Here is a 22209-nt window from a genome sequence, read left to right as displayed (position 1 = left end):
GCACTCGCCCGATTGGTCAAAGGCGGGCGCAACGGGCTCGCCAGGTGTCCCAGGAGGTCCAGTCGGCATCCCCCTGTTGGCGGGTCGACAGCCGAGCTCCTATTCTTCGCGCGTCAACAAATGCGAGCTCAGATGTACAAGATCTTAGCTGAATGGAGGACGGCAACTGACCCCGGAGAGAAGAGTTTTCTTCACGCACTGCTCGTGAGTATGCAGGCCGATTTGAATCCCGCCGCGGCACAGGTGGGGTGCTCAGACGCGTGCTCAGATGCCGCAGATTTGGGGGTCCCAGATAGCGGCGACAACGGCGGCGGCGACGAGGAGTGAGGCGGAGGCGGGTGGCTCGTGTGTGGCGGAGGAGTTTTTTTTAGATTAATGTATTTTTTTTAATTAATGTACTTTTTTAAATTTCAATATTATTATTGAGTTTTCTCATATCTGTGTAGTAAATTTAATTTCGTATTTTGTGTGATTGTTAATGATTTATTTTTATGATTTTATTTATTGTGGCTAGGCTATGACTGACTTATTGCTGATCCAGTTATTTGTCCTGATTATGTGGCAGAAGAAGTTTTTAATGCTGCTGATGTGATAGGAGAAGTTTGTGGCTAGACTATGGCTGAACTATTCTTATTGGAGATGCTTGCAAAGATAAAAAAAAAGTCTTGAAAGCAGTGAGAGGGATATTTTCAGACAAACATCCCCAAAAAAAAAGTCTTGAAAATTCACTTCACAATATTCAAGACAAATCAGACTTTATTGGACAAACATCCCCAAATTCGTAATTCAAATAAGTAGGAGTAGAAGTTTTTGGTGTTTACTTTGATTCTCACAGAGCATTTCACTATGGCTAGGTATGCCCAAAACTCCAATTCTTGCTTTACATTTTGTGAGGATTCAGTTTAGGTTTTCCCCCTTTTTTTTGTTCTTGGAGAATGCTATTGTATAGATGGAGAAAGTAGTTTAGTTACCTTTTCTTCAGTTGTTGAATCTTGAAGCGGCATAAGATTCTCGCGGCAAGATTCTATTTTTGTAGAAAGCTGCTTTGTTTTCGAGCCGTATAATTGAAAGTTTTGATCTTTATTGTATCAGTGTAGTATAAGTTGAGCTGCGTTATGTTGCTTGTGAAAATGTCTAGCTTATAATCGAGGGTTTTCATTTATTATTATAGTTATTGGGTTTTCGTTTACCCTTTCACCCTATGCTATTACTCACTTATTTTGTACTAAGCCCAAAGATTTACTGATTTAGGGCAATGGGTGTATTTAAGCTTTAAAGTGGAAGTCTTGGATCTGTCTGCTCACATTGTTCGATTTAAATTGAGTTTCATTAATATTGCGTTGTGGGATTCTTTGATGCATTAATTCAATCCCGTGTTTATTCGCTTGTTATGCTTTTTGTGATAGTTAAAGGAGAAACTCTTTGAGAATTGGTGGTTTTTCTTAGCTATTAAAATGTGTCAGGACGGAACTTATGATTAGGGTCGTGGATGAAGAGTGTTTGTGCTAAATATATACAATGTTGGACTGAAGTGTAAATAGCTGTGAGCCTGTAATGCTTGTGGGTTATTCTTCATCCTTGTGAGACAAATTCCGTCTCACTTAGGTTACTTTCTTGTGAGCGAACTTCTGTGAGCAGAAGACATGACCGTAGTTGGTAGCATTTCCGGAAGTTATTTGTATTGTAATTAGTCATAGTTAGTTTCTACGAACGGAATACAGTTAATGGAACTCTCTTTACTGATTCTGTCAGGTTTTTGTAGCTTTTTGTGTAGGCAAGTCTTTTGCAAAGCCAAATTGCAATTGTCAAGATGTGTTCATATATGATTCTGCTGACAATCGATTCTTATAAACTGTATTAATTCCTTGATCTGTATTATTTCATTTCCTTGTCAATGTCTCTCCAATTGATTTGAGAATCATGCTGCTTTGCCTTAGCTTGGTCGTGTGATGATCAGAACATTCTTTTTTGAGACGTGCAGGCCATCGTGGCTGGTTGACCCAAACAGAATTGCTACTAAAATTAGGATTGCATCTGGTGCAGTTGATCCACAAGAAATCCAGTGGAAAAGCAACCCGACTAAAAGTTGCCCAAATTGCCGCTATGTCATTGACAACAGTGATGTATGTTGCGTTTTGATGAAATTTTTTTTTGTCTTATTTCTGCTCATTTACTAAATTGACATGCTATTTCTCATATAATGTATGTTCAAAACTATGCCTATAGTTGATTGAGTGCGTTATCGCCCTTTAATGGAGTAACAGTTTAACCGATTTTCATCACTTGTCAGGCTCCTCATGCATGGCCGGGATTGCCTCGTGGTGTGAAATTTGATCCTACAGATCAAGAGATTATCTGGCATTTACTTGCAAAGGCTGGTATTCAAGATTTCAAGCCTCATCCCTTTATTGATGAATTCGTTCCGACTGTTGAAGAAGAAGACGGCATTTGTTATACCCATCCTCAAAATTTACCTGGTATATGTCGCAATCTACCTTCTTCTATTGTTTTCTCTCTCCCCCGGGACACATAAGTCATGACACTGCGAGCTATATTTGTCACAAAAAAACGCAGGTGTAAAGCAGGACGGAAGTGTGTCACACTTTTTCCACAGAGCAATCAAAGCATATAGTACTGGGACAAGAAAGCGTAGAAAGATCCATGGCGATGATTCTGGCGATGTTCGCTGGCACAAGACTGGCCGCACGAAGCCTGTGCTACTCGACGGTGTACAGAAAGGATGTAAGAAGATTATGGTTCTGTATATAAGCCCTGTGAGAGGAGGCAAGGCTGAGAAGACTAGTTGGGTGATGCATCAGTATCACCTGGGTACTGGGGAAGACGAGAAGGAAGGCGAATACGTGATCTCCAAAATATTTTATCAGCAGCAGCAGCAAACCAAACAGATCGAGAGGGGTGAAGAAGATGTTCCCGAAGCAGCCATTCACTTGGCGACTCCTAAGGTGGATCCAATCACCCCAAAGTCTGTGACTCCCGAGCCTCGTCCGGAGATGAGACTCTCCAATCACGAGGCGTTGCAAGATTCCACCGTTCCCCTCACCATTGAGGTAAACTAAACTCATGCAATGCAATCACTGTTATCTCATGTTGTCATTGTAAAGATTTTACATGTTTGCCTTTCTTGTTTCAAATGCTCGCCATCTAGAATGATGAAAACATTATGGAAGACGTGATTGAAACTCCCTTTGGGCAAGCCGATGATCAACATCACGAAGATGTGGAGAATGACGCTGATAAAGCGATGGCAGACAAGAATGACGGAGAAGGCGCTGAAGAGAACAAATGGTGGGAAAACGAGTCGCAGTATTTGCTGAGTTCACAGCAGCTCGTGGAGGGGCTATCCCTTTGCGACGAGTTTCTGCAAAGCCAGTCTCCAGGCAGGGATGCCGACGGAGATGGTCAAGGAAAGAAAGGTAAAGCTCTACTAGGCGAATACGCTCATTTGGGACCAGAGGACTTGAAGAGGGACTTGGAGGAGTGCCAGAATATGGCTACCGATGCAGAAAACATTGAACTCACTCCTTCCGAGTTTCGCTTGAGCCAACTCTTAAACGACACCCCTCCAGATTTTCGCTTGAGCCAACTCGTAAGCCTTTTTCATCTGAATTCGTGTCTTTGCATTTAACCATTTCTGTTATGAACTTAGAACTCGATGTTCTTAAATTCGTGCAGGAGTTTGAGTCTCAAGACAGTTTTGTCGCATGGGGCGAGAACTTCCGAGGAGGGAAGGTGATCGACTAGTTCCAAGTGATAATGAATCTAACGAAGCATTTTTTTTGTTAAGCTTGGGCATGTTTGTGAGTCAAGTGAGTAACAGCACTTCCTTTTGCTGCTGGTATTTTGCTTAAACAAATCTATCCGTTTTGAACTTTCATGTGTTCACAAATCACTATGTCTTACTCAACCAGTATCCTGCCCTGCTTGTATAGTTTATGAAATCGTATTTTTTTGCATTCTAAAATCTTGCAATATGCTGTAAAGTTTATGCCTTTGTTTATCTCTGGGGAAATATAGACAGTTTCAGGCACATTATTGATAAAATGCGTAGACAAATGCGATATTTGAATTTAACATGTGAAGTTGTCGAAATGATCGGCCCGGCCCGGCCCGGCCCGGTTTGGAGGAAGAATTTTTTCCTGGTTACCAGTCCTATATCCCACAACCCAGTGAAAGTGGACGGATTCTAAAATTTTCTAGTTTGCGAGGCCGGCCCGATCAGTTTATGGGGCTAATTTTCGTCGGGTCAACAAATTTGGAGCCAATTCAGCCCAAATATATATATGTACCATGATTTTCATTATGGAATTAATTAGAGATAAGAGAGCATTTGTCTTTGAAAATGATGGTACATATATTTATTTGGCATATAGTTTAGTTTTGTGGAATACTTTGGCATATAGTTTAGTTTTGTGGAATACTTACTAGATGAGGATTGAAGAATGATTAAATAATTAATTTAAGTTTTGAGTGACATTTATTTGATTGGATGATTAGAGTGTGGGCTGAAATATTCATGACGTGTTCAATTATGCAAGTAAAATATTTAATTTAATTGATTTACTTTATAAAGAGTTAATTGCATATAAATTATGAAGTTTTGTTAAATTCTAAGAATTTAGGTTTTCTATATTTTAAAATTCAAACGACTAATTGTAAAGCTTTAAAAAATTTCAATTGTCTAACGATGTTATTTTTTGTTGTAAATCTGTTGCTAAATTGATGCATACATTTCAATTTTTGGGTGACGTCGATAAATATTGATATAAATATAATAACAAGGACTGCTAAACGAAATCTTTTTAGAGGTATTAAAAAACAAAAAATTTTGTCAATTGGACAATTGAGAATTTTTGAAACTTATGATTTATTATTCAAAATTTGAAAGGAGGAGAGATTTCAGAAAAAATTGACTCAATTAGTAGGCCTTTTCGGAACTTGGGAGGAATAAACTAGAATTTAACTAAACTACTTGATTTTAAAGGCAATTGACTCTTTTATAAATATAGAATTCATATTATAGCCGTGAGCAGGGATGAGTGCAATCTAGATTCAATCTGACAAAGAGAGTTTGAGTTGACCAAGTGATAAACAGGTTAAGGTCATTCAAATCCGTGTCTCAATACCGTCTCTTAACCGTCTCATCCCTTCACTGTTCATGGGTCCCACTGTACTTTTTACCCCATCTCTTAACTAAGAGACAAAATCTGTATTCATCCATCTCTTAACCATTTCATCCCTTAATTATTCATTCAATTTCATTTTTTATTTTTATTTCCAACAAATTCAATTAATAAAAACACACTTCATTAAATAAAAGAAAATTACAATTTAAAATCCTAAAAAAAACACATAATTAAAATCCTAAGAAAATAAAAAAGACATAATCTAAAATGGTGGGGAAATTGTGTGTGTAGAGTGTTATTTATAGATGACTGTGGAAAAAAAAGAAAAAAAATTCAAAAAAACGGTAAAAAAAAACGGCCGAAAAAACGCGGTCAATTTTTTTTAAAAAATAATAATAAAAAATAGTCTAAATCGACCCCCACTCGCACAGCCGGCGAGTGGGCGTTGCTCACCACGTGGCGAGACAGCCCGCCTCCCGCCCCTCCCCCACGAGCTAAGTGACGAGACGGAGCATCCGCAGTGAGACGCCGCTGTGGATGCTCTAATGCATGATGCTAAAGAAAGGTCTTAGGTTCGAGTTATCACTGGCGCGATCTTCCAAATTTAAATTCATTTACCCAAAAAAAAATTCCAACCGACAAAAATATCTCTCGAAACCAATGACTGTAATTTTGGTTGGGAAATTATTTGGGGTCGGTTTTGATCGGACATATCAAACCTTTAATAATAATAATAATAATAATGATAACAATAATAATAATGATGATAACAATAATAATAATAATAATAATAATAATAATGAAAATATAATTTAAAGATATATGTAATGCAATGACAGATGTGCACGTTTGAAATCATATAAAAAATGATGAACCTGAAGAAAGATAATTGTGAAGAAAATACAAAATTCACGGGAAGCATGATTGCGTGATGGGGAACTATCCAAATGTGGCGTAGCAGCATCTTCAATTTGATCAATCACATGTAGATAGCATAGTAGGAGTATATATTCTTGTTTTGTAGATAATGAAATTGGGGCACCTGTTGTATGTGATAACCATGTTTTATTTGAATTTCGATCACGAGGGTGGGTTGTTTTTCTCTTATCTAAAATTCATTTTATTTGGAAATACTTGGGCTCCAAACAACCTGGTTGGTGCCTCCAGCTGGAGCTCATAGATATTAGGTTCAGATTAATTTATGTATGTATGCCAATCATTTTTCTTTTGATCATGATTTGAGTAGAGATCCAAAATGAAAAGAAGCATAGAAAAAGAGGTCATTGATTGCACCCCTCATTCTTGACTTATGGGTGCTCCTACTTTATATCATTACTGCTATATTAGATGTACACAGTTTATCACTTTCATTAACTCCTAATTTATTGATTGCATTTAGAATTTCATCAAGGGTTTCTAATTTTAGTATTCGATATACTCTGGACTAGTAGTGAAGTTGAATATAGTACTAGTATTTTTATATTAAGAGTATATTAAATGACAACAACAATTTATTAGATCAAGTACAAAATTTAGGAGGCATGTGATATCTAATTAATATTTTGACTGAGATTTGTACCAAATAAAATCTAATGATTACCTAAAATTATTAAGCATGTTATAAACCTTTAACTCTAACAAAGCCTAAATATATGGATAAAGTTCAAGCATCTAGTCAAGCATGAATCAGAATTGGAAAGCGTGGGTTTCTAGTGAGTGGCCCCAAATTACAAGAAAAAAAAAAATTCAAATAGTGACAAAATGTAGATGATACTATCAATGAACCAAGGACAAAATTAAGAAATGAATCAGCACGCTGGGCTACTACATCAATCTGACAATTATGTAGTTGGGTCTGTGTCAGTTAATTATACTCCAAATATGTATTATATATTTTATTGTAAAACATAATGTTGTTAATAATTGGACAGTGTATGAATATAATTTATAATATAATATTAATAAAACATACTGCTTCTAAGTTCTACCAAATTCTTTAATTTTGCAATTTGACTTTATACTTAAATTCTAATTAATTATATTCGATGACTCAGCCATCGTTATTCTTATACCTGATTAAATTTTGGGTTGATAAATTAAATGACTGGACAATTAATAATGCTCTAAGTTGGTAATGGTTATAGAGAAAAATAATCTTGATTTGGGCCTACATTTTGGCACTAGTGTTAAGATTCTAATATTTGTTTATTTGTTAAGTGGAAAATACTAAGTGCTTGATTGACTATTTGCTCTTAAATTTGAGATTACATAATTGGAAAATTTGTTTTAATCTTATTTTGGTGGAGGGGTGTTAGATATAAATATTTGTTAGTGCTTCGGCACAGAACATTTGATTTGATTTTTACAAAAATACCATTCCATATGATAACGAGTTCATGGTATTTTTGTTGTAGTATCAATATACTATATTAGTATTAGTTATTGCCCTTAAAAATATTATGTTATTAATTGGGATAATGTTGACTTGAACCAGTACTTCCAAGTCATGCATTAGTTAGAATATATAAACGCAGGTCGAAAATTTGATTTTATGATAGCTTATAAATTACTTAGTTGGATTAACATGATTTTTATTGTTAAAAAAGTAGTGGTTAACATAAGTACTTAAAAATAGCAGTAGTAGACAAGTACTTATATGTCTCATAGAAGTTAAACCCGAACGATCTAATCAGTGGCGAAGCCACGTGGGGCCAGGGGGCTCATGGTCCCCCATCAATTTTTCGATTAACTATATATCATATATGCCAACAACAATACAAATGTTATATAATGCTATTTTTTTCACTTTTCTTTCTACTTATACAATACAATGTGATTATTCTAATAATAAAGTTAGTTCTCTCTACTTTTCTATTTATTTGCTTTTACACCACTAATTATGCTAATTTTAAATCTTATCATTTTATAATTGAAAATTGTTTCCATCTATATTATATTTACATATAAATTGAAAATAATAAATATTAATTATTTCGAACTTCAGACGTCACCGACATCGAATGAACTCTATAACTATTAATATTGACTTGGGTCCCCATCATATAATTCCTTACTTCGCCAATGGATCTAATAGTAACTATTTATCCTAGCTAATATTATGAATATTTTAGTAAAGGGGACCTGATTCGCCTGGAAAATTTGGGCATATTCTCAGTTTTAATAGAGCAACACTCGAGCCAATATTGTTTTGAAAAACTTGGGGCATATTCTGATCCAAATTAGTGGTGATTCGAATGTTTATAGTACTCCATGTTATGTGTATATGTAGTGAAATGCTGAAAATATTTGTGATTGAGACAGCTGAGTAAGTGTAAAATAGAAAAGATTGTTGACATTGTGCTTGTATATTAGTAGGTCGTAAGAGCATCCGCAGCAGTGACACCACGCCGTCCGTCCGTTAGTATCAGCGGCGCGGCGCACCGCTGCTCGCGGCTGCGCTCTTGCCGCTGGCGCAGCGCTGCTCGATGCATCGAGCACGTCCGTGCCAGCGAGCAACACACGTGTCAACGCCTGATTGGCCAACGGTAATGCCATTGGAATTTCTTTTTTTTAAAAAAAATCAGATTTTAATTAAAAAATCTGATTTAAAAAAAAAATTCCAATGGCATTACCGTTGGCCAATCAGGCGTTGACACGTGTGTTGCTCACTGGCACGGACGTGCTCGATGCATCGAGCAGCGCTGCGCCAAGATTTAAAAAAATTCCCACTTCCCAAAAAATTATATCCCTTTTCTCCTCACTTTTAATTTATTTTTCAATTTTTTCCCCCCAAAAACTCACATTTTCATCTATAAATACCCCCACTTCCACACAAAAAATTTCACACCACACTACACAATTCTCATCTAAATTATCTCATTTCCATTCTTACAATTCTCAATCTTTCTTTCACTCTTACAACAAAAAAATGTCCGACTTCGGCGATCACCCCTCCAACTCCCGCGGTTGGAACCACGAATGGTTCAGCTCGCAACCATTTCCTAGTTCGGAAATGGAATTTTCAGCCCCTCCTCAAACCCAAAGTTCGCATGCTCCGGGTGGCTATTGGCCTTACCCGGTGGACGACCAAGATGCCCCCGATGGGCAATACGGGTGGGCACCCGAACCACCCGTACCTAGAGCGGGAGGGAGCGGCAGCTCTCAAACTCCTCATCTTCCTACTCGTGGTGTCCGCACCCCGTACACTCCGGGGGAGATGGATCAATTATTCAAAGCGTTTTTGTCTATCTCCGAAGATCCGGAGATTGGCACGAACCAATCCGAGGACCATTTTTGGTGGCACGTCAGTCGCCGGTACAATCAAACCGGCCGGCTGGAACAATCGAGCGCAACGAGAGTATGGTGCGCAATGCCATATACAGAGCCAACGAAGAAATCCAAAAGTTCCAGGGGTATTACCTCCAGGAAGAGCGGTCGGCGGGGAGCGGCAGAAGCGAGGTCGACATCATCAGTGCCGCGTTGGCGACCTACCAATCCCCGCGTTGGCGACCTACCAATCCCAACACTACAAACCGTTCAAGTACCTCAATGTTTGGCAGGAGGTGCGTGTGCATCCGAAGTATAGGGGAGTCGTATCATCCTCCTCTAGCTCCTCCAGCAAACGGTCGAGGTCGGTATCCCTATACGACGCCGGCTCCGATGAGGTGTCCACCCAGCTCGCCGGAGCTAACTTGGGTAGCCCCGACGCCGGCCCGAGTATTTCTCAACGCCGGCCGCAAGGAAGGAAGAAGTCGACGACCAACCGCCGTCGCGCCGCAACTCCATCCGCCCTCGATCCCGCTCCCGCTCCCTTTGTGCGACCTCAACCCCCACCAACTCGTTGTGGGGGGTTTTTGCCCAACTCAATTTGGCCGATAGGTCAACTATGACCCCCGAGCAACTTCGATCGCATGTGGCAATGATACGGGGTCTCCAAAGAACATTGGGGGTAGAGCCGGAAGAATAGTCTTCCACGGGGGTATTTTTAGCCTTTAATTATATAATTTTTATTTTTTAGGAGTTTAATTATGTAAATTTTATTTTTTAGGAGTTTAATTATGTAATTTTTAATTTTTAGGATTTTAATTATATACTTTTTAATTTTTAGGATTTTAATTATGTAATTTTTATTTTTTTTGTAATTTGTAATAGTATTTCGGATATTTTTAATGCATTTTAATTTTGTGGAAATATTTTTATCTAAATTGAATAATAGAATAGTGGGACCTTTAAGCTTGTCCTTGCGGAAGAGCACGAATGTGGGTGTTGTGCTCTTGCCTAAGAGCATGGAGTAAAAGTGGATCCGGGCCAACATCCGTGCTCGTTGGCAAGAGCACGAATGGGGATGCTCTAATGTACCTGCCCAAGGTATAAATTGTATTTTTTAAGACCACCTCCGATCATACACCAAATCCCATATTTGGTGTAAAAAAGTTGGAGTTGTATTTTTTAAGACCACCTTCAATTATACACTAAATCCCATTTTTGGTGTAAAAAAGTTGGAGTTGTATTTTTTAAGACCACCTCCAATCATACATCAAATCCCATTTTTGGTGTAGAAAAGTTCTCCAACCATACGCCATGCCCAACCCCATTTATGAGGTTTTTAATGAAATAACACTAAATTTAAAGCAAACCCCAAAATTGAGTATCTACTGCAAAAAAAAGTTACTGCAAAAAAGTTTTAAATATTGCATAATAGTCCTTATTATTATTTTGAGGTCTACTGCAAAAAAGTTTTAAATATTGCATAATAAGGACCAAAAAAGTTTTAAATATTGCATAATAGTCCTTATTATTATTTTGAGGTCTACTGCAAAAAAGTTTTAAATATTGCATAATAGTCCTTATTATTATTTTGAGTTACTTGAATTAGCCGGCCATAATTTGTGTACTAGTACTTGATAGTAATTTGCACATATTGAGTAGAGAATTAGAGATATGTTAGCGTTGTACTAGGGTCTAGGAAAGCTATTTTACACAATTTTTTCATTGAATTTGAATTCAAAATATTTTTCTATTAAAAAATAATTAGATAGGAATTAGCAAGCTGATCATATTATAATAAATTATGTTTTTTTTGTAAATAATAACTAATAAATTTACTAATATAGGAATGAATATTGCTAAAAATCTTATATCAATTTATATTAATTTGAATTTAATTATAATAAGTTTAGTGTATTTTAATTTTAAAAGTTGTAATTTTTTAAAATAAAGTATATTTAATACATAAATATATTAAGAAGAATTTTTTATTATTATTTAATTTACATAAACTATTGATAAAATATTGTGGGATTAATATGTAATTTAAATAAATATGTAGGTATAATTTAAAAGGTATAAAAATTATATAAATATGGAACATTCTTTTGGGTTTAGTTTGAAGTAAATGATTGGAGTAAAATTACTTTTTGTTGTGACCCATACTAAAAAATGAGTTTCAGTTTGGTGTAAATGGTTGGAGATGACCTAAGGGTGTCCACAATAGTTAAGGCCAAGGCCAAGCCCAAGCCACAAAAAAACTTATCCACCCTAATAGTGGACAAGCCCAAGCCACAAATTAATTATTTATTTCATATTTGGTATACTTTAATTTAACTAGAATAAAAATTATCAGACTATAATAATTTAAAAAAAAATTGTATAATTTAATTAAAAAAGTAAAACCAAATCTTCGTTGTATAATAGAAAGGGGAAAATTATACAACGAAAATTATCGACATCACACAAACAACACCGCGAACGCATATCACGCTGCGCCCCCTCCCCTACGATTCCAGAGCTCTTCAACCAAATCAGCCTGCAGTGTCGTATGTGATGTCTCCCTTTGAATCCAGAAGTGAACTACCCTTCCAAGCCACCGAGCAGTTCCTCCACTCCCAGTGCATGCAATCGATGCTGCCCAACATCCCTGAAAAATGGTGCACCCTCCCGTGCATATCTATCAATCTCTGGCATTCATCGGCATTTGGCTTCTGTAGATACTCCGAACCGAAGATAGCCTGGATGCCCCCACAAAACTGTCTCAGCGCCTGTTGGGAAGTCGTTTGACCCATCTGTAGGTATTCGTCGAACATGTCAGCGTGCCCGGCATAGGCAAGCTGCCTAATTGCAGCGGTACACTTCTGATATGTCGACAATCCGATTCGGCGGCTGGCATCATGTCGCAGGGTGAAGCACCTGAACCGCTGCGCCAATGACGTCGCTATATGGATGAAGAGCCGTTGCGACATTCTGAATCGCCGACGGAAAATTAATGGCGGATAACGGGGTTATCGCCAAAGTAGTCTTCCATTAGCCGTTGGTCGGCCCCGACATGGTCACGGCGGATTGTCCGCCAATGATGGATCGGCCGAGGGACTGCCGCCGCCTCCTCGTCAGCTTCACGTTGCACCTCTTCAACTAGTTCATCGAACTCCTCATCAATCATTTGTTGATACTCATCATCGTCGGTATTCATTTTTTGAAAGTAGAATTGAGATAAATTGAAAAGAGTGGAGATTGGAATGAGGTAAAGAAATGGAGAAAAATGGGTATATTTATAAGAAATAAGAAAATAAAAAAATCTTAATTTCAAGTTCGATGTTAACTTGAAATTTTAAAAGATCTATAGGAGTGGATTACTTGCGAATTTTAACTTGATTGTGGTTTATCACGTGTATAAGGCCATCCACGCCCGTATCCCTTCATCTCTTAACCATCTCATCCCTTATCTATTCATTCAATTTCATTTATTATTTTTATTTTCAACAAATTCAATTAATAAAAACACACTTCATTAAATAAAAGAAAATTACAATTTAAAATCCTAAAATACAAAAAAAAACACATAATTAAAATCCTAAGAAAAAAAAACACATAATTACAATCCTAAAAAAATAAAAAAGACATAATTTAAAATACTAGAAATTAAAAATTGCACCCTTAAATTATAAAAACTACTCCGCCGGCGAATCATCCCCCGAAGGCGGTGGCGGTGCCCTCAAGCTAGGTGGAGGTGGAATACCAAGTTGAATTGCCAGATACTCAATGCCGGCAAGATGGGCTTGATATTGGGGAGGCGTCATGCGGGAAGTGTCAGCCATCGTGGCGGTGAAGTACATGGACATTAGGGAGGACGGCGGCCCTTGGGAGCCTGCCTAGCTTGATTCGCCTCGGCCCCTCCCCCTCTCCCTCCCTCTAGCCGCCTTCGGCGCCTTGTTCCCTTGCGGCCGACGTCGTGTACCGGAGGAGCCCCCTGCATCGGATGTCGGGAACTCAACCTCTTGTGAGGCGTTGGCTTCCCCGCCATCACTAGACAAGTATTGGCCACTAGCCGTATGCTTCATGCGTTTCGAGCTCGACCCCGTGGAGGAATCGACACCGCCAGCCCACCTATCAAGATGTTTGACTGCCTCCCAAACATCGGGAAATTTGAAATCTTTGCCGGTGTCAGATTTGAAGATTCGCTAAGCCGCTCTCAGAATGTCGGATCCACTGGCTCCGCTTTGGTATTGCTTCGCTTCCCTCTTGTAGATCCCACAAAATCTTTTGACATCTCTGTCGGCTCGCTCAAAATGAGCGCGAAGCATCTTCAGGTTGAGGCAGAAGGCCCTCCTCGGCTTATTTGCGTTGTATACGATGGTGACCTTATCCCAAAAAATCTTGCAGTTTTGTTGATTCCCGAGAATGGGATCGTTCGACGTATTGATCCAAGCGTCGAGTAGAGCCATCGTCTCCGCTTGTGTGTATAGATGGTGGTCGCCGTCGTCTCCGTCAGGCACCGCCTCCGGAGTGGGTTCCTCCGGAATATCCTCCATAATTTGGGATAATCCCTGCGTTTGCGATCTCCCCAGACCCAAGGGAGGGGGAGGACGATAGTATGCATCAACTGGAAAAGATGGTGTTTGGTATGCCGGCGTCGCCGAGCCTTGGGTGCTCGGCGACGAACTGGAACCGGAAGCACCCAAAACATTGTATATGCCCCCAATCGGCAAACGCGTTCAAGTCGTAGCCGCTGCCCTCGTCGCCGGAGTTTCCGTCACCGAACATTTTTGCAGAAATTGGAGAGGAAAGAGAGATGGTGTTTGTGAGAGTGTAGTGTTTGTGTGTGAAAAAAACGGTGGGGGAATTGTGTGTGTAGTGTTATTTATAGATGAATGTGTGAAAAAAAAACGGGCAGTTTTTTTAAAATTCAGAATTAATTTTTTTTTAAAAATATCAAAAAATCGACGCCCACTCGATTGTCGCGGGTCGGCGAATGGGCGTCATGCCCCGCGCCAGAGCTCGCCACGTGGCTCTGGCGCGTGGCGAGACTTCTCGCGGCTCACCCCTCCCCTTGAGACACGCGACGAGACGGAACACTTGCAGCGGTGTCTCGCTGCTGTCTCGTCTCACCGGGACGAGAACGATCCCGCAACGAGATGCCACTGCGGATGCTCTAAGAAGAGAAACTTGTTTCTAACTATTTTACACCTTATATTATGTTTGTATCTATCATAGAGGTGTTTATATTTATAGGCTTCTTCAACGTGTTTCAATAGGTGACTCTTGTATGATAGTATATTGAATCCAGCTAGAGAGCCATGTGCAATTCGGTTTTTCTAAAACATTATTAGAAGCTCTCCTAGTCTGTTTAACATGTCAAATTGTCAACAAGCATCTTTAATCCAAAATTATAGATTTTTCTAAAATAATTAATAATAATCCCTTATTTAAATCACCATCATATACTGACTCAAACGTCCAATAAATTACCGATACTTAATGTGGTAAAAACAACAAAAGCAAGTCAAATCTCTTTGTAACGTTGTTATTCATATAGTACGAATTAATTTATTGCAATCCTCAAAATCAATGAGATAAAGTTTCACTCAGTGCAATCATCAGTTCACTATATCGATGGGAATAACTATATACGATCATGTTTGTAAAATCAGAATAAACTGAATTAATTTATGTATATGTAGAATCGTAGTATATGTAGAATGTGGAGGTTGTGAGAGCATGCACAACGGTGGCGCCGGGCCAGCGTCCGTCCGCCCCGCTGGCAAGGACGAGGCTCGCCGCCGCTGCGCTCGCGCCGCTCGATGCATCGAGCAGCGCCGTACCAGCGAGCAGGACACGTGGCGAACGGCGATTGGGCAACGGCATAGCAGTTGCCTTTGAATATTTTTTTATTAAAAATCGGTTTTTAATTAAAAAATCGATTAAAAATTAATTTTTTTTTCACTTATCAAAAAAAAATATATCCGTTTATTACCACTTTTTAATTTTTTTTATTTTTTCCCCCCCAAAAATACACACTTTCATCTATAAATACCCCTACTTTCACATCAAAAAATTCACATCAAACTACACAATTCTCATATTCATTCTCCCATATCCATTCTCATCTTTATTCTCTCATATCCATTCTCAATCTTTCTTCCACCATACAACATAACAATGTTCGGCCAAGGCGATGACCACCCGTCCTCTCACGGTTGGAGCCCCGAATGGTTCGGTTCACAACCGTTTCCTAGTCCGGAAACAGAATATTCGGCCCCTCCTCAAACCCAAAGTTCGGGCATTCCGGGTGGCTACCGGCCATACCCAATCGACGATCAAGGTGCCTCCGAAGGGCGATACGGGTGGACACCGGAGCCTAGGCCGACCGCCCCCTCCTAAACTCCGACTCCTCCTACTCGCGGTGTCCGCACACCGTACACTTCGGCGGAGATGGATAAATTGTTCAAGGCGTACTTGGAAATCCCCGAAGATGCGGTGGTTGGCACGAACCAATCCGACGAGCACTTTTGGTGGCGCGTCGCTCGCCGGTACAATGAAAACCGGCCGACGGGAACAATCGAGCGCAATGAGAGTATGGTGCGCAACGCCATCGGCCGAGCCAATGATGAAATTAGCAAGTTCAATGGCTATTTCCTCCAGGAACAGTGTAATGTCGGGAGCGGCTGGAGCGAGGTCGACATCATCACTGCCACGCTGAGCACCTACCAATCCATGAACTGCAAGTCGTTCAAGTACCTCAACGTTTGGCAGGATACGCGGACGCACCCGAAGTATATGGGAGGCGTAACATCCTCCTCTAGCGGCTCCTCCAAACGGTCAAGGTCGGTATCCCTATTCGACGCCGGCTCCGAAGAAGTGGCTAGCCAACTCGCCGGAGATAACTTGGGTAGCACCGACGCCGGACCGAGCGGTTCCCAACGCCGACCGCAAGGAAGGAAGAAGGCGGCGGCCAACCGCGGTCGCGCCGAACCCGCTCCCTATGCGCCACCTCCACCCCCGAACAACTCGTTGTGGATGCTCTTAGGCCAACTCAATGTGGCCAATAGGTCAACTATGACCCCCACGCAACTTCAAACGCACGAGGCCATGATATTGGGTCTCCAAAAATAATTGGGGTTAGTGTCGCCGGATCAGTAGTCTTCCACGAGTAATATTAGTCAATAATTATGTAATTTTTAATTTTTAGGAGTTTAATTATGTATTTTTTTATTTTTACGAGTTTAATTATGTAATTTTTAATTTTTAGTATTTTAATTATGTAATTTTTAATTTTTAGGATTTTAATTATGTCTTTTTTATTTTATTTGTAATTTGTAATATTTATTGTGGTTTTTTTAATGAATTTTAATATTATGGAAATGTTTTTGTTTAATTGAATTTTAAATTATATTGTGCTCGTACTTGTGGAAGAGCACAGCTGAGGGTGTTGTGCTCTTACCAGAGAGCAGACAGGAATAATGGTGCCGGGCCTACAACCGTGCTCGATGGCAAGAGCACGGGGTGAATGCAAGATTGTAGAGAGATAATGGGTGGGAAATGCACGTGGGAATGCCGTTTGGACTTTTGAACTTTATTTATCAATTTTCCTCCTCACCAACAATTAATTATCGGCCGACACCACCTACTTTTTCTCCCCATTCATATCTAGTACAACCCCCACTCTCTTCTCTCATCATCCCTTCTCTATACAGTTTTTTCTTATACTCAACTTTCAAAATGAAATCACATAATGATGCCTTTATTATTTATATAGCTTTTATATCTTGCAATATTATTTAGTTGCATTATTTAATTAAATATTTAAGGAGTGCATATCTTTTATCTTGCTCATTAAGTTAGTATCTACTATTATAAATAAGGGTTATTATTATTCATTCAAGAAATATCAAATTATCTTATTTTCTTTTTATCGTGTTTTACTTTCTTTTGTAATCCTAAATCTTGGTTTGATCGACGGGCAAAGCTCCCGCGACTACCGTTTATCGTGTTAAGGGGTGAAGTTAAGGGAACTTCACCCTTAACAATTGGTGCTTTCATTGTCGTACTCATGGCTCGTTACACCACCGAGGATATCGTTTCCCTATGTGACCGGGTAACGACTTTCTGCAATAGATTACACATGAGATTGGATGCGGCCGATCATCAGGCGTACATGGAGTGGCAGCTGCCCACCCATAATCAGTATGTCGTTGCTCCCTCGGGGCAGCAGGACCGTACTTCCTACTACCAGCCGGACAGGTACCCTCCCCGACCTGATCCAGACCCGCCTTATGCCCCTCCAGCTTACACCAACCACGCCGATCACCCCCTGGATTGGCAGCACCTCCCGATTAGGAACCTCCGGCCGCTAGATGCTGCGCCGCCCTACGACATGACTCATCAATTCGACCACCAATATTGGCACACACCATCGCAGCCATCAGAGCTGCGTCCGCTCCAGCAGCACACCTACTGGGAACAACACCAGGAGACTATGCTTGACTAGCCACCATCGCAACGCTGGCCCTCCTGTTGGCCTCCACCGAGCCAGCACCGTTCAGCAGCACCGCTGCCTGCAGCTCCGCCACCAGCCGCGGTCTCCCTACCGTGCAGCACCGATATGAGGTATGGATCAGTAGAGTTATTTCACAAGGATATTGATGAATCAGTACAATCTCGTCAAGTTCATTATGATGATATCTTGCTCATTAAGTTAGTATCCACTATTAGAAATAGGGGACATTATTATTCATTTTATTCATTCAAGAAATATCAAATTATCTTATTTTCCTTTTATTGTGTTTTACTTTCTTTTGCAATCCTAAATCTTGGTTTGATCGACGGGCAAAGCTCCCGCGACTACCGTTTATCGTGTTAAGGGAACTTCACCCTTAAAAATTGATGCTTTCATTGTCGTACTCATGGCTCGTTACACCACCGAGGATATCATTTCCCTATGTGACCGGGTAACGGCTTTCTGCAATAGATTACACATGAGATTGGATGCGGTCGATCATCAGGCGTACATGGAGTGGCAGCTGCCCACCAGTAATCAGTATGTCGTTTCTCCCTCGGGGCAGCAGGACCGTACTTCCTACTACCAGCCGGACAGGTACCCTCCCCGACCTGATCCAGACCCGCCTTATGCCCCTCCAGCTTACACCAACCACGCCGATCACCCCCTGGATTGGCAGCACCTCCCGATTAGGGACCTCCGGCCGCCAGATGCTGCGCCGCCCTACGACATGACTCATCAATTCGACCACCAATATTGGCACACACCATCGCAGCCATCAGAGCTGCGTCCGCTCCAGCAGCACACCTACTGGGAACAACACCAGGAGCATGTGCTCGACCAGCCACCATCGCAACGCTGGCCCTCCTGTTGGCCTCCACCGAGCCAGCACCGTTCAGCAGCACCGCTGCCTGCAGCTCCGCCACCAGTCGCGGTCTCCCCACTGTGCAGCACCGATATGAGGTATGGATCAGTAGAGTTATTTCACAAGGATATTGATGAATCAGTACAATCTCGTCAAGTTCATTATGATGCAGAAGCAGGCTCGAGCTTATGCAATGAGGCAGAAGCAGCCCGAGCTGAACCAGGGAAATTTGGCAGGCATGGGTAAGCTCGGGCTGCTTCTGCCTCATTGCATAAGCTCGAGCCTGTGTTGGGAGTTTCGGCCTCTCCTGTTGATTCCTTGGTATCTGCTGTGAATTTGATCCAGCTTGGACATTCATTGCGCGCAGTTGCGGGCGCTGAGCTGACGGGTTAGGCCTTACTCCTGTCCCTGAGTTCTTGCTTGGACAGTTCTTAGCAAAATGTCCAGCTCTCCCGCAGTTGAAACAGGTATCAGCCCCTGCCTTGCAGGTGCCTCCATGCAGCCTGTTGCATCTAGGACACGGACTGGGTCCTGCCACATTCCCTTGGAATGATCCAGGGTTAGCTTGGTATCCGCCATATTGTGGCCTGCTTGGTCCATAACGTCCTCTTTTTAAATCAGGTTGAGCTCGTGGTCCTTCCCACTTTCTCTTGTCCCTAGATGGTTGGGACTGAGTAGGGTTCACGGCTGGGGCAGTCTTTTCCCCTGGCATGGCTGCCTCTATGTCCAGTGCTCGTCTTAGAGCCTCAGTGTAGGACAGTCCTCCGTGGCTAGCCAGCGTCATGCGTATCTCATGTCTCAAGCCAGTACAAAATTTCTCAGCCATCTTGGCATCAGTATCTACCTGATCTGGGGCGTACCGTGCCATTTCACAGAACATTCGGTCATAGTCTGTTACCGACATTCGTCCTTGCTTCAGATGATAGAATTCAACCTCCTTTTTCTTCCTGTAGCTCTTGGGAATATACTTCTCATAGATCTCAGTTTTAAATTCATCCCAAGTCATTTCCTCTACATGCATTGAAGCCACAGTCTTTTTCCTCGCCTCCCACCAAAAGTCTGCGGGTCCAGTCAGTTGAAAAGTCACACAGGACAACCGCTCCTGGTCTGTGCAGTGTAAAAAGTCAAATATACGTTCCAGTGCGCGAATCCATGTTTCTGCCACCGTTGGGTCTCCTAACCCGTTAAAAGTTGGTGGATTCTGTCTCAGAAACATTTCCTCGACCCGACGGTTCTGTGGTTGGGGTGGTGGCGGTGGTGGAACTGGAGATGGAGGTGGTGTTATCTCATTCCACCCCTCTTGCACTTCCCCTTCAAAGATTGGAAGATCGTTTCGGGCTTGACCTCGGCCCCTTCCACGACCTCGGCCTCGTGGCCTGCCAGCCCTTCGTGGTGGCATCCTGTTGGTTTATGTAACTTCTTAATAAGCATACAACACCACGATAGCTAAACAGAAAATGTGGATCTTCAAGATATAAATGAACACTGCTTTTCAAGATAATGAGATTTCATATATAATCGCAAATCGGGTACATCATCAAGAAGTTTGCCTCGAGAGGTCTTTTTACAAAAGAACGCACATCCAAGTACGCATCATGAAGTCCCGGTACTACGGAACATCACCAAAAGTACTTAGCCACTGCCCTTCTAACAGCTCAGGTCTTACGTGCTAATCAAAAGTAATCTGTTGAAATCTCCCAAAAGAAAACACTACATCAGAACGCCATCATACTAGGACGTTTCTGATGGTACAATCCACCTACCACTCCTCAGTACCAAACCCACTTCCCAGAAGGGGTGTAGTAGCCACAGTCCAGGATATCTTCACTGTTGATGTCGCTATCGCTGTCCGATGAACGCTCTCCTTTTGGCCCTCGCTCGTCATCACTGTTGACGAGTATGGGGTTGTTCTCGTCCTCTCCGCATGCCCATTCCCAGAGGAGGTGCGGGTCCTCCACGCTCTCATCAGTGAGGGCTGGGGGCACGGCCTCATTCTCGGCCTTCCTGAGGTGCGGCCATATAGTATCCACGCGCACCATACGTCTCCCCATGTTTGGGTGGTCGGCCTCAGTTGCCGAGCGAATGTGTGAGCAACTGCTCGGAACTGTGATGGCCTGCAGACGGGAGCTCCCGACTGGTGCGACCACTGGCGGGCCCTCCTCCCCGTCCCCCTCTGGGTCAGTCGCATGGGCCTTCCCTTTTCGGGCAGCCTCCTATGCCTCACGCTCTGCCTCTATGGGGAAAATGGGGTCCTGCATACAGGGTGGGCGTGCCGGCGGTGCCCTCGGAGTCCTGCTCCCAACTGGTCGCCGAGATGGCCCTGCTTCGGACTCCCACTGGCTGGGACGTCCTGGCTCCATTGGCGCCGGAGGGTCCTGTACCTCGGGTGCGGGCGAGTCGATCAACAAGGGTGAAACCGACCCGTAGCACACAAAGCGAGTGAATACTGCTAACAGGAATCTAGGAAAGTCTCCTACCAAGTCATAAGCAGGGTAGGCAGTGACTATGTACTTATCGGCCACCATTGTAGCCCACTCTCTCCATCCATCGGGGAGCAAACTCAGCAGACGAACTATGCCGTCGCATCCGGTGACGCTGCCATGGAAGGCCGCATCCCACCATAGACGCTGGTAGTGCGCCAAAAACTCGCCCAGTGAGTCACCATAGCACCTCTGGTAGGTCTGGTAGGCCCTCACATACTCCTCGGGGCTAGCACCTCTCCTCACCCGTTTCCAGGCGGTAAAACGACGACGAGCCATCTACACAAGGACACGTCTCGAGTCAGAGGAGGCAACGCATGAAAACAGAACGCGAAACCATAACGTAAAGTGATGCATGCGAGCCTAAGGGGTCATCCTCTAGAGCCACTATACTGCGTGAGCTAAAGTCATCAGACTAAGTTCTCATCTCAAACTATTGTTCCATAAGGCTTTCGTGGTGAAGAACACCAATTTCTTTGGATTTAAAACGAGTGACTTGGTCACCGTGAGGATCCATCTCGTGCTATTCCCTCATAGCACCGTTCCTTGTCTTTCTATCTCAACAGTTGCCCCTCTTGTGCTCTTATGCACTGGGCGTCGGATTTTCTGGTGAAACTGTGTTTCCTTGGCTCACACTTTCATAATCAATCTTGTCTTGCCATCATTCGGAAAACAAATTGCTCAGGAAAGCAATAATAGGATTTATGGTTCATCCCTTGTAGTTCCAGTTTGAACTACATCCTCTAGGAAAGTACTTATCCTTTCTCCGTCCTTTCTATTTTCTTTACGAGGTGGGCATTCTCGTCGCACTTTGTGTAGTTATTTCAAAATTTTCTTTCTCTTTCAACTTTCAACTTGGTTGAACGTCCTGGAGCATTGATCGAGTCGATTGCTTGGAAGGATCTAGCGAACAAGTCTAGATCTTGACTGAAGGAGTGTGTGGATATCAGA

The 22209-nt window shown here is 41.9% G+C and overlaps 1 protein-coding gene across 1 annotated transcript; it reads left to right on the top strand.

Annotated features, from left to right (window-relative positions):
- The first annotated feature begins 688 nt into the window (after positions 1-688).
- On the top strand, positions 689-3982 carry LOC121772399 (SUPPRESSOR OF GAMMA RESPONSE 1-like). Its single transcript, XM_042169488.1, has 6 exons — positions 689-854; positions 1982-2123; positions 2291-2477; positions 2575-3068; positions 3167-3607; positions 3694-3982. The coding sequence occupies exons 1-6, from the start codon at positions 847-849 to the stop codon at positions 3760-3762; spliced, it is 1341 nt and encodes a 446-aa protein (XP_042025422.1). The 5' UTR covers positions 689-846; the 3' UTR covers positions 3763-3982.
- Positions 3983-22209: the final 18227 nt, after the last annotated feature.

This window comes from Salvia splendens, chromosome 16 (assembly GCF_004379255.2).
Source record: "Salvia splendens isolate huo1 chromosome 16, SspV2, whole genome shotgun sequence".
Taxonomy (NCBI): Eukaryota; Viridiplantae; Streptophyta; class Magnoliopsida; order Lamiales; family Lamiaceae; genus Salvia; species Salvia splendens.
The sequence above is the reverse complement of the archived record's forward strand: the minus strand, read 5'-3'. Positions and strand labels throughout refer to the sequence as shown.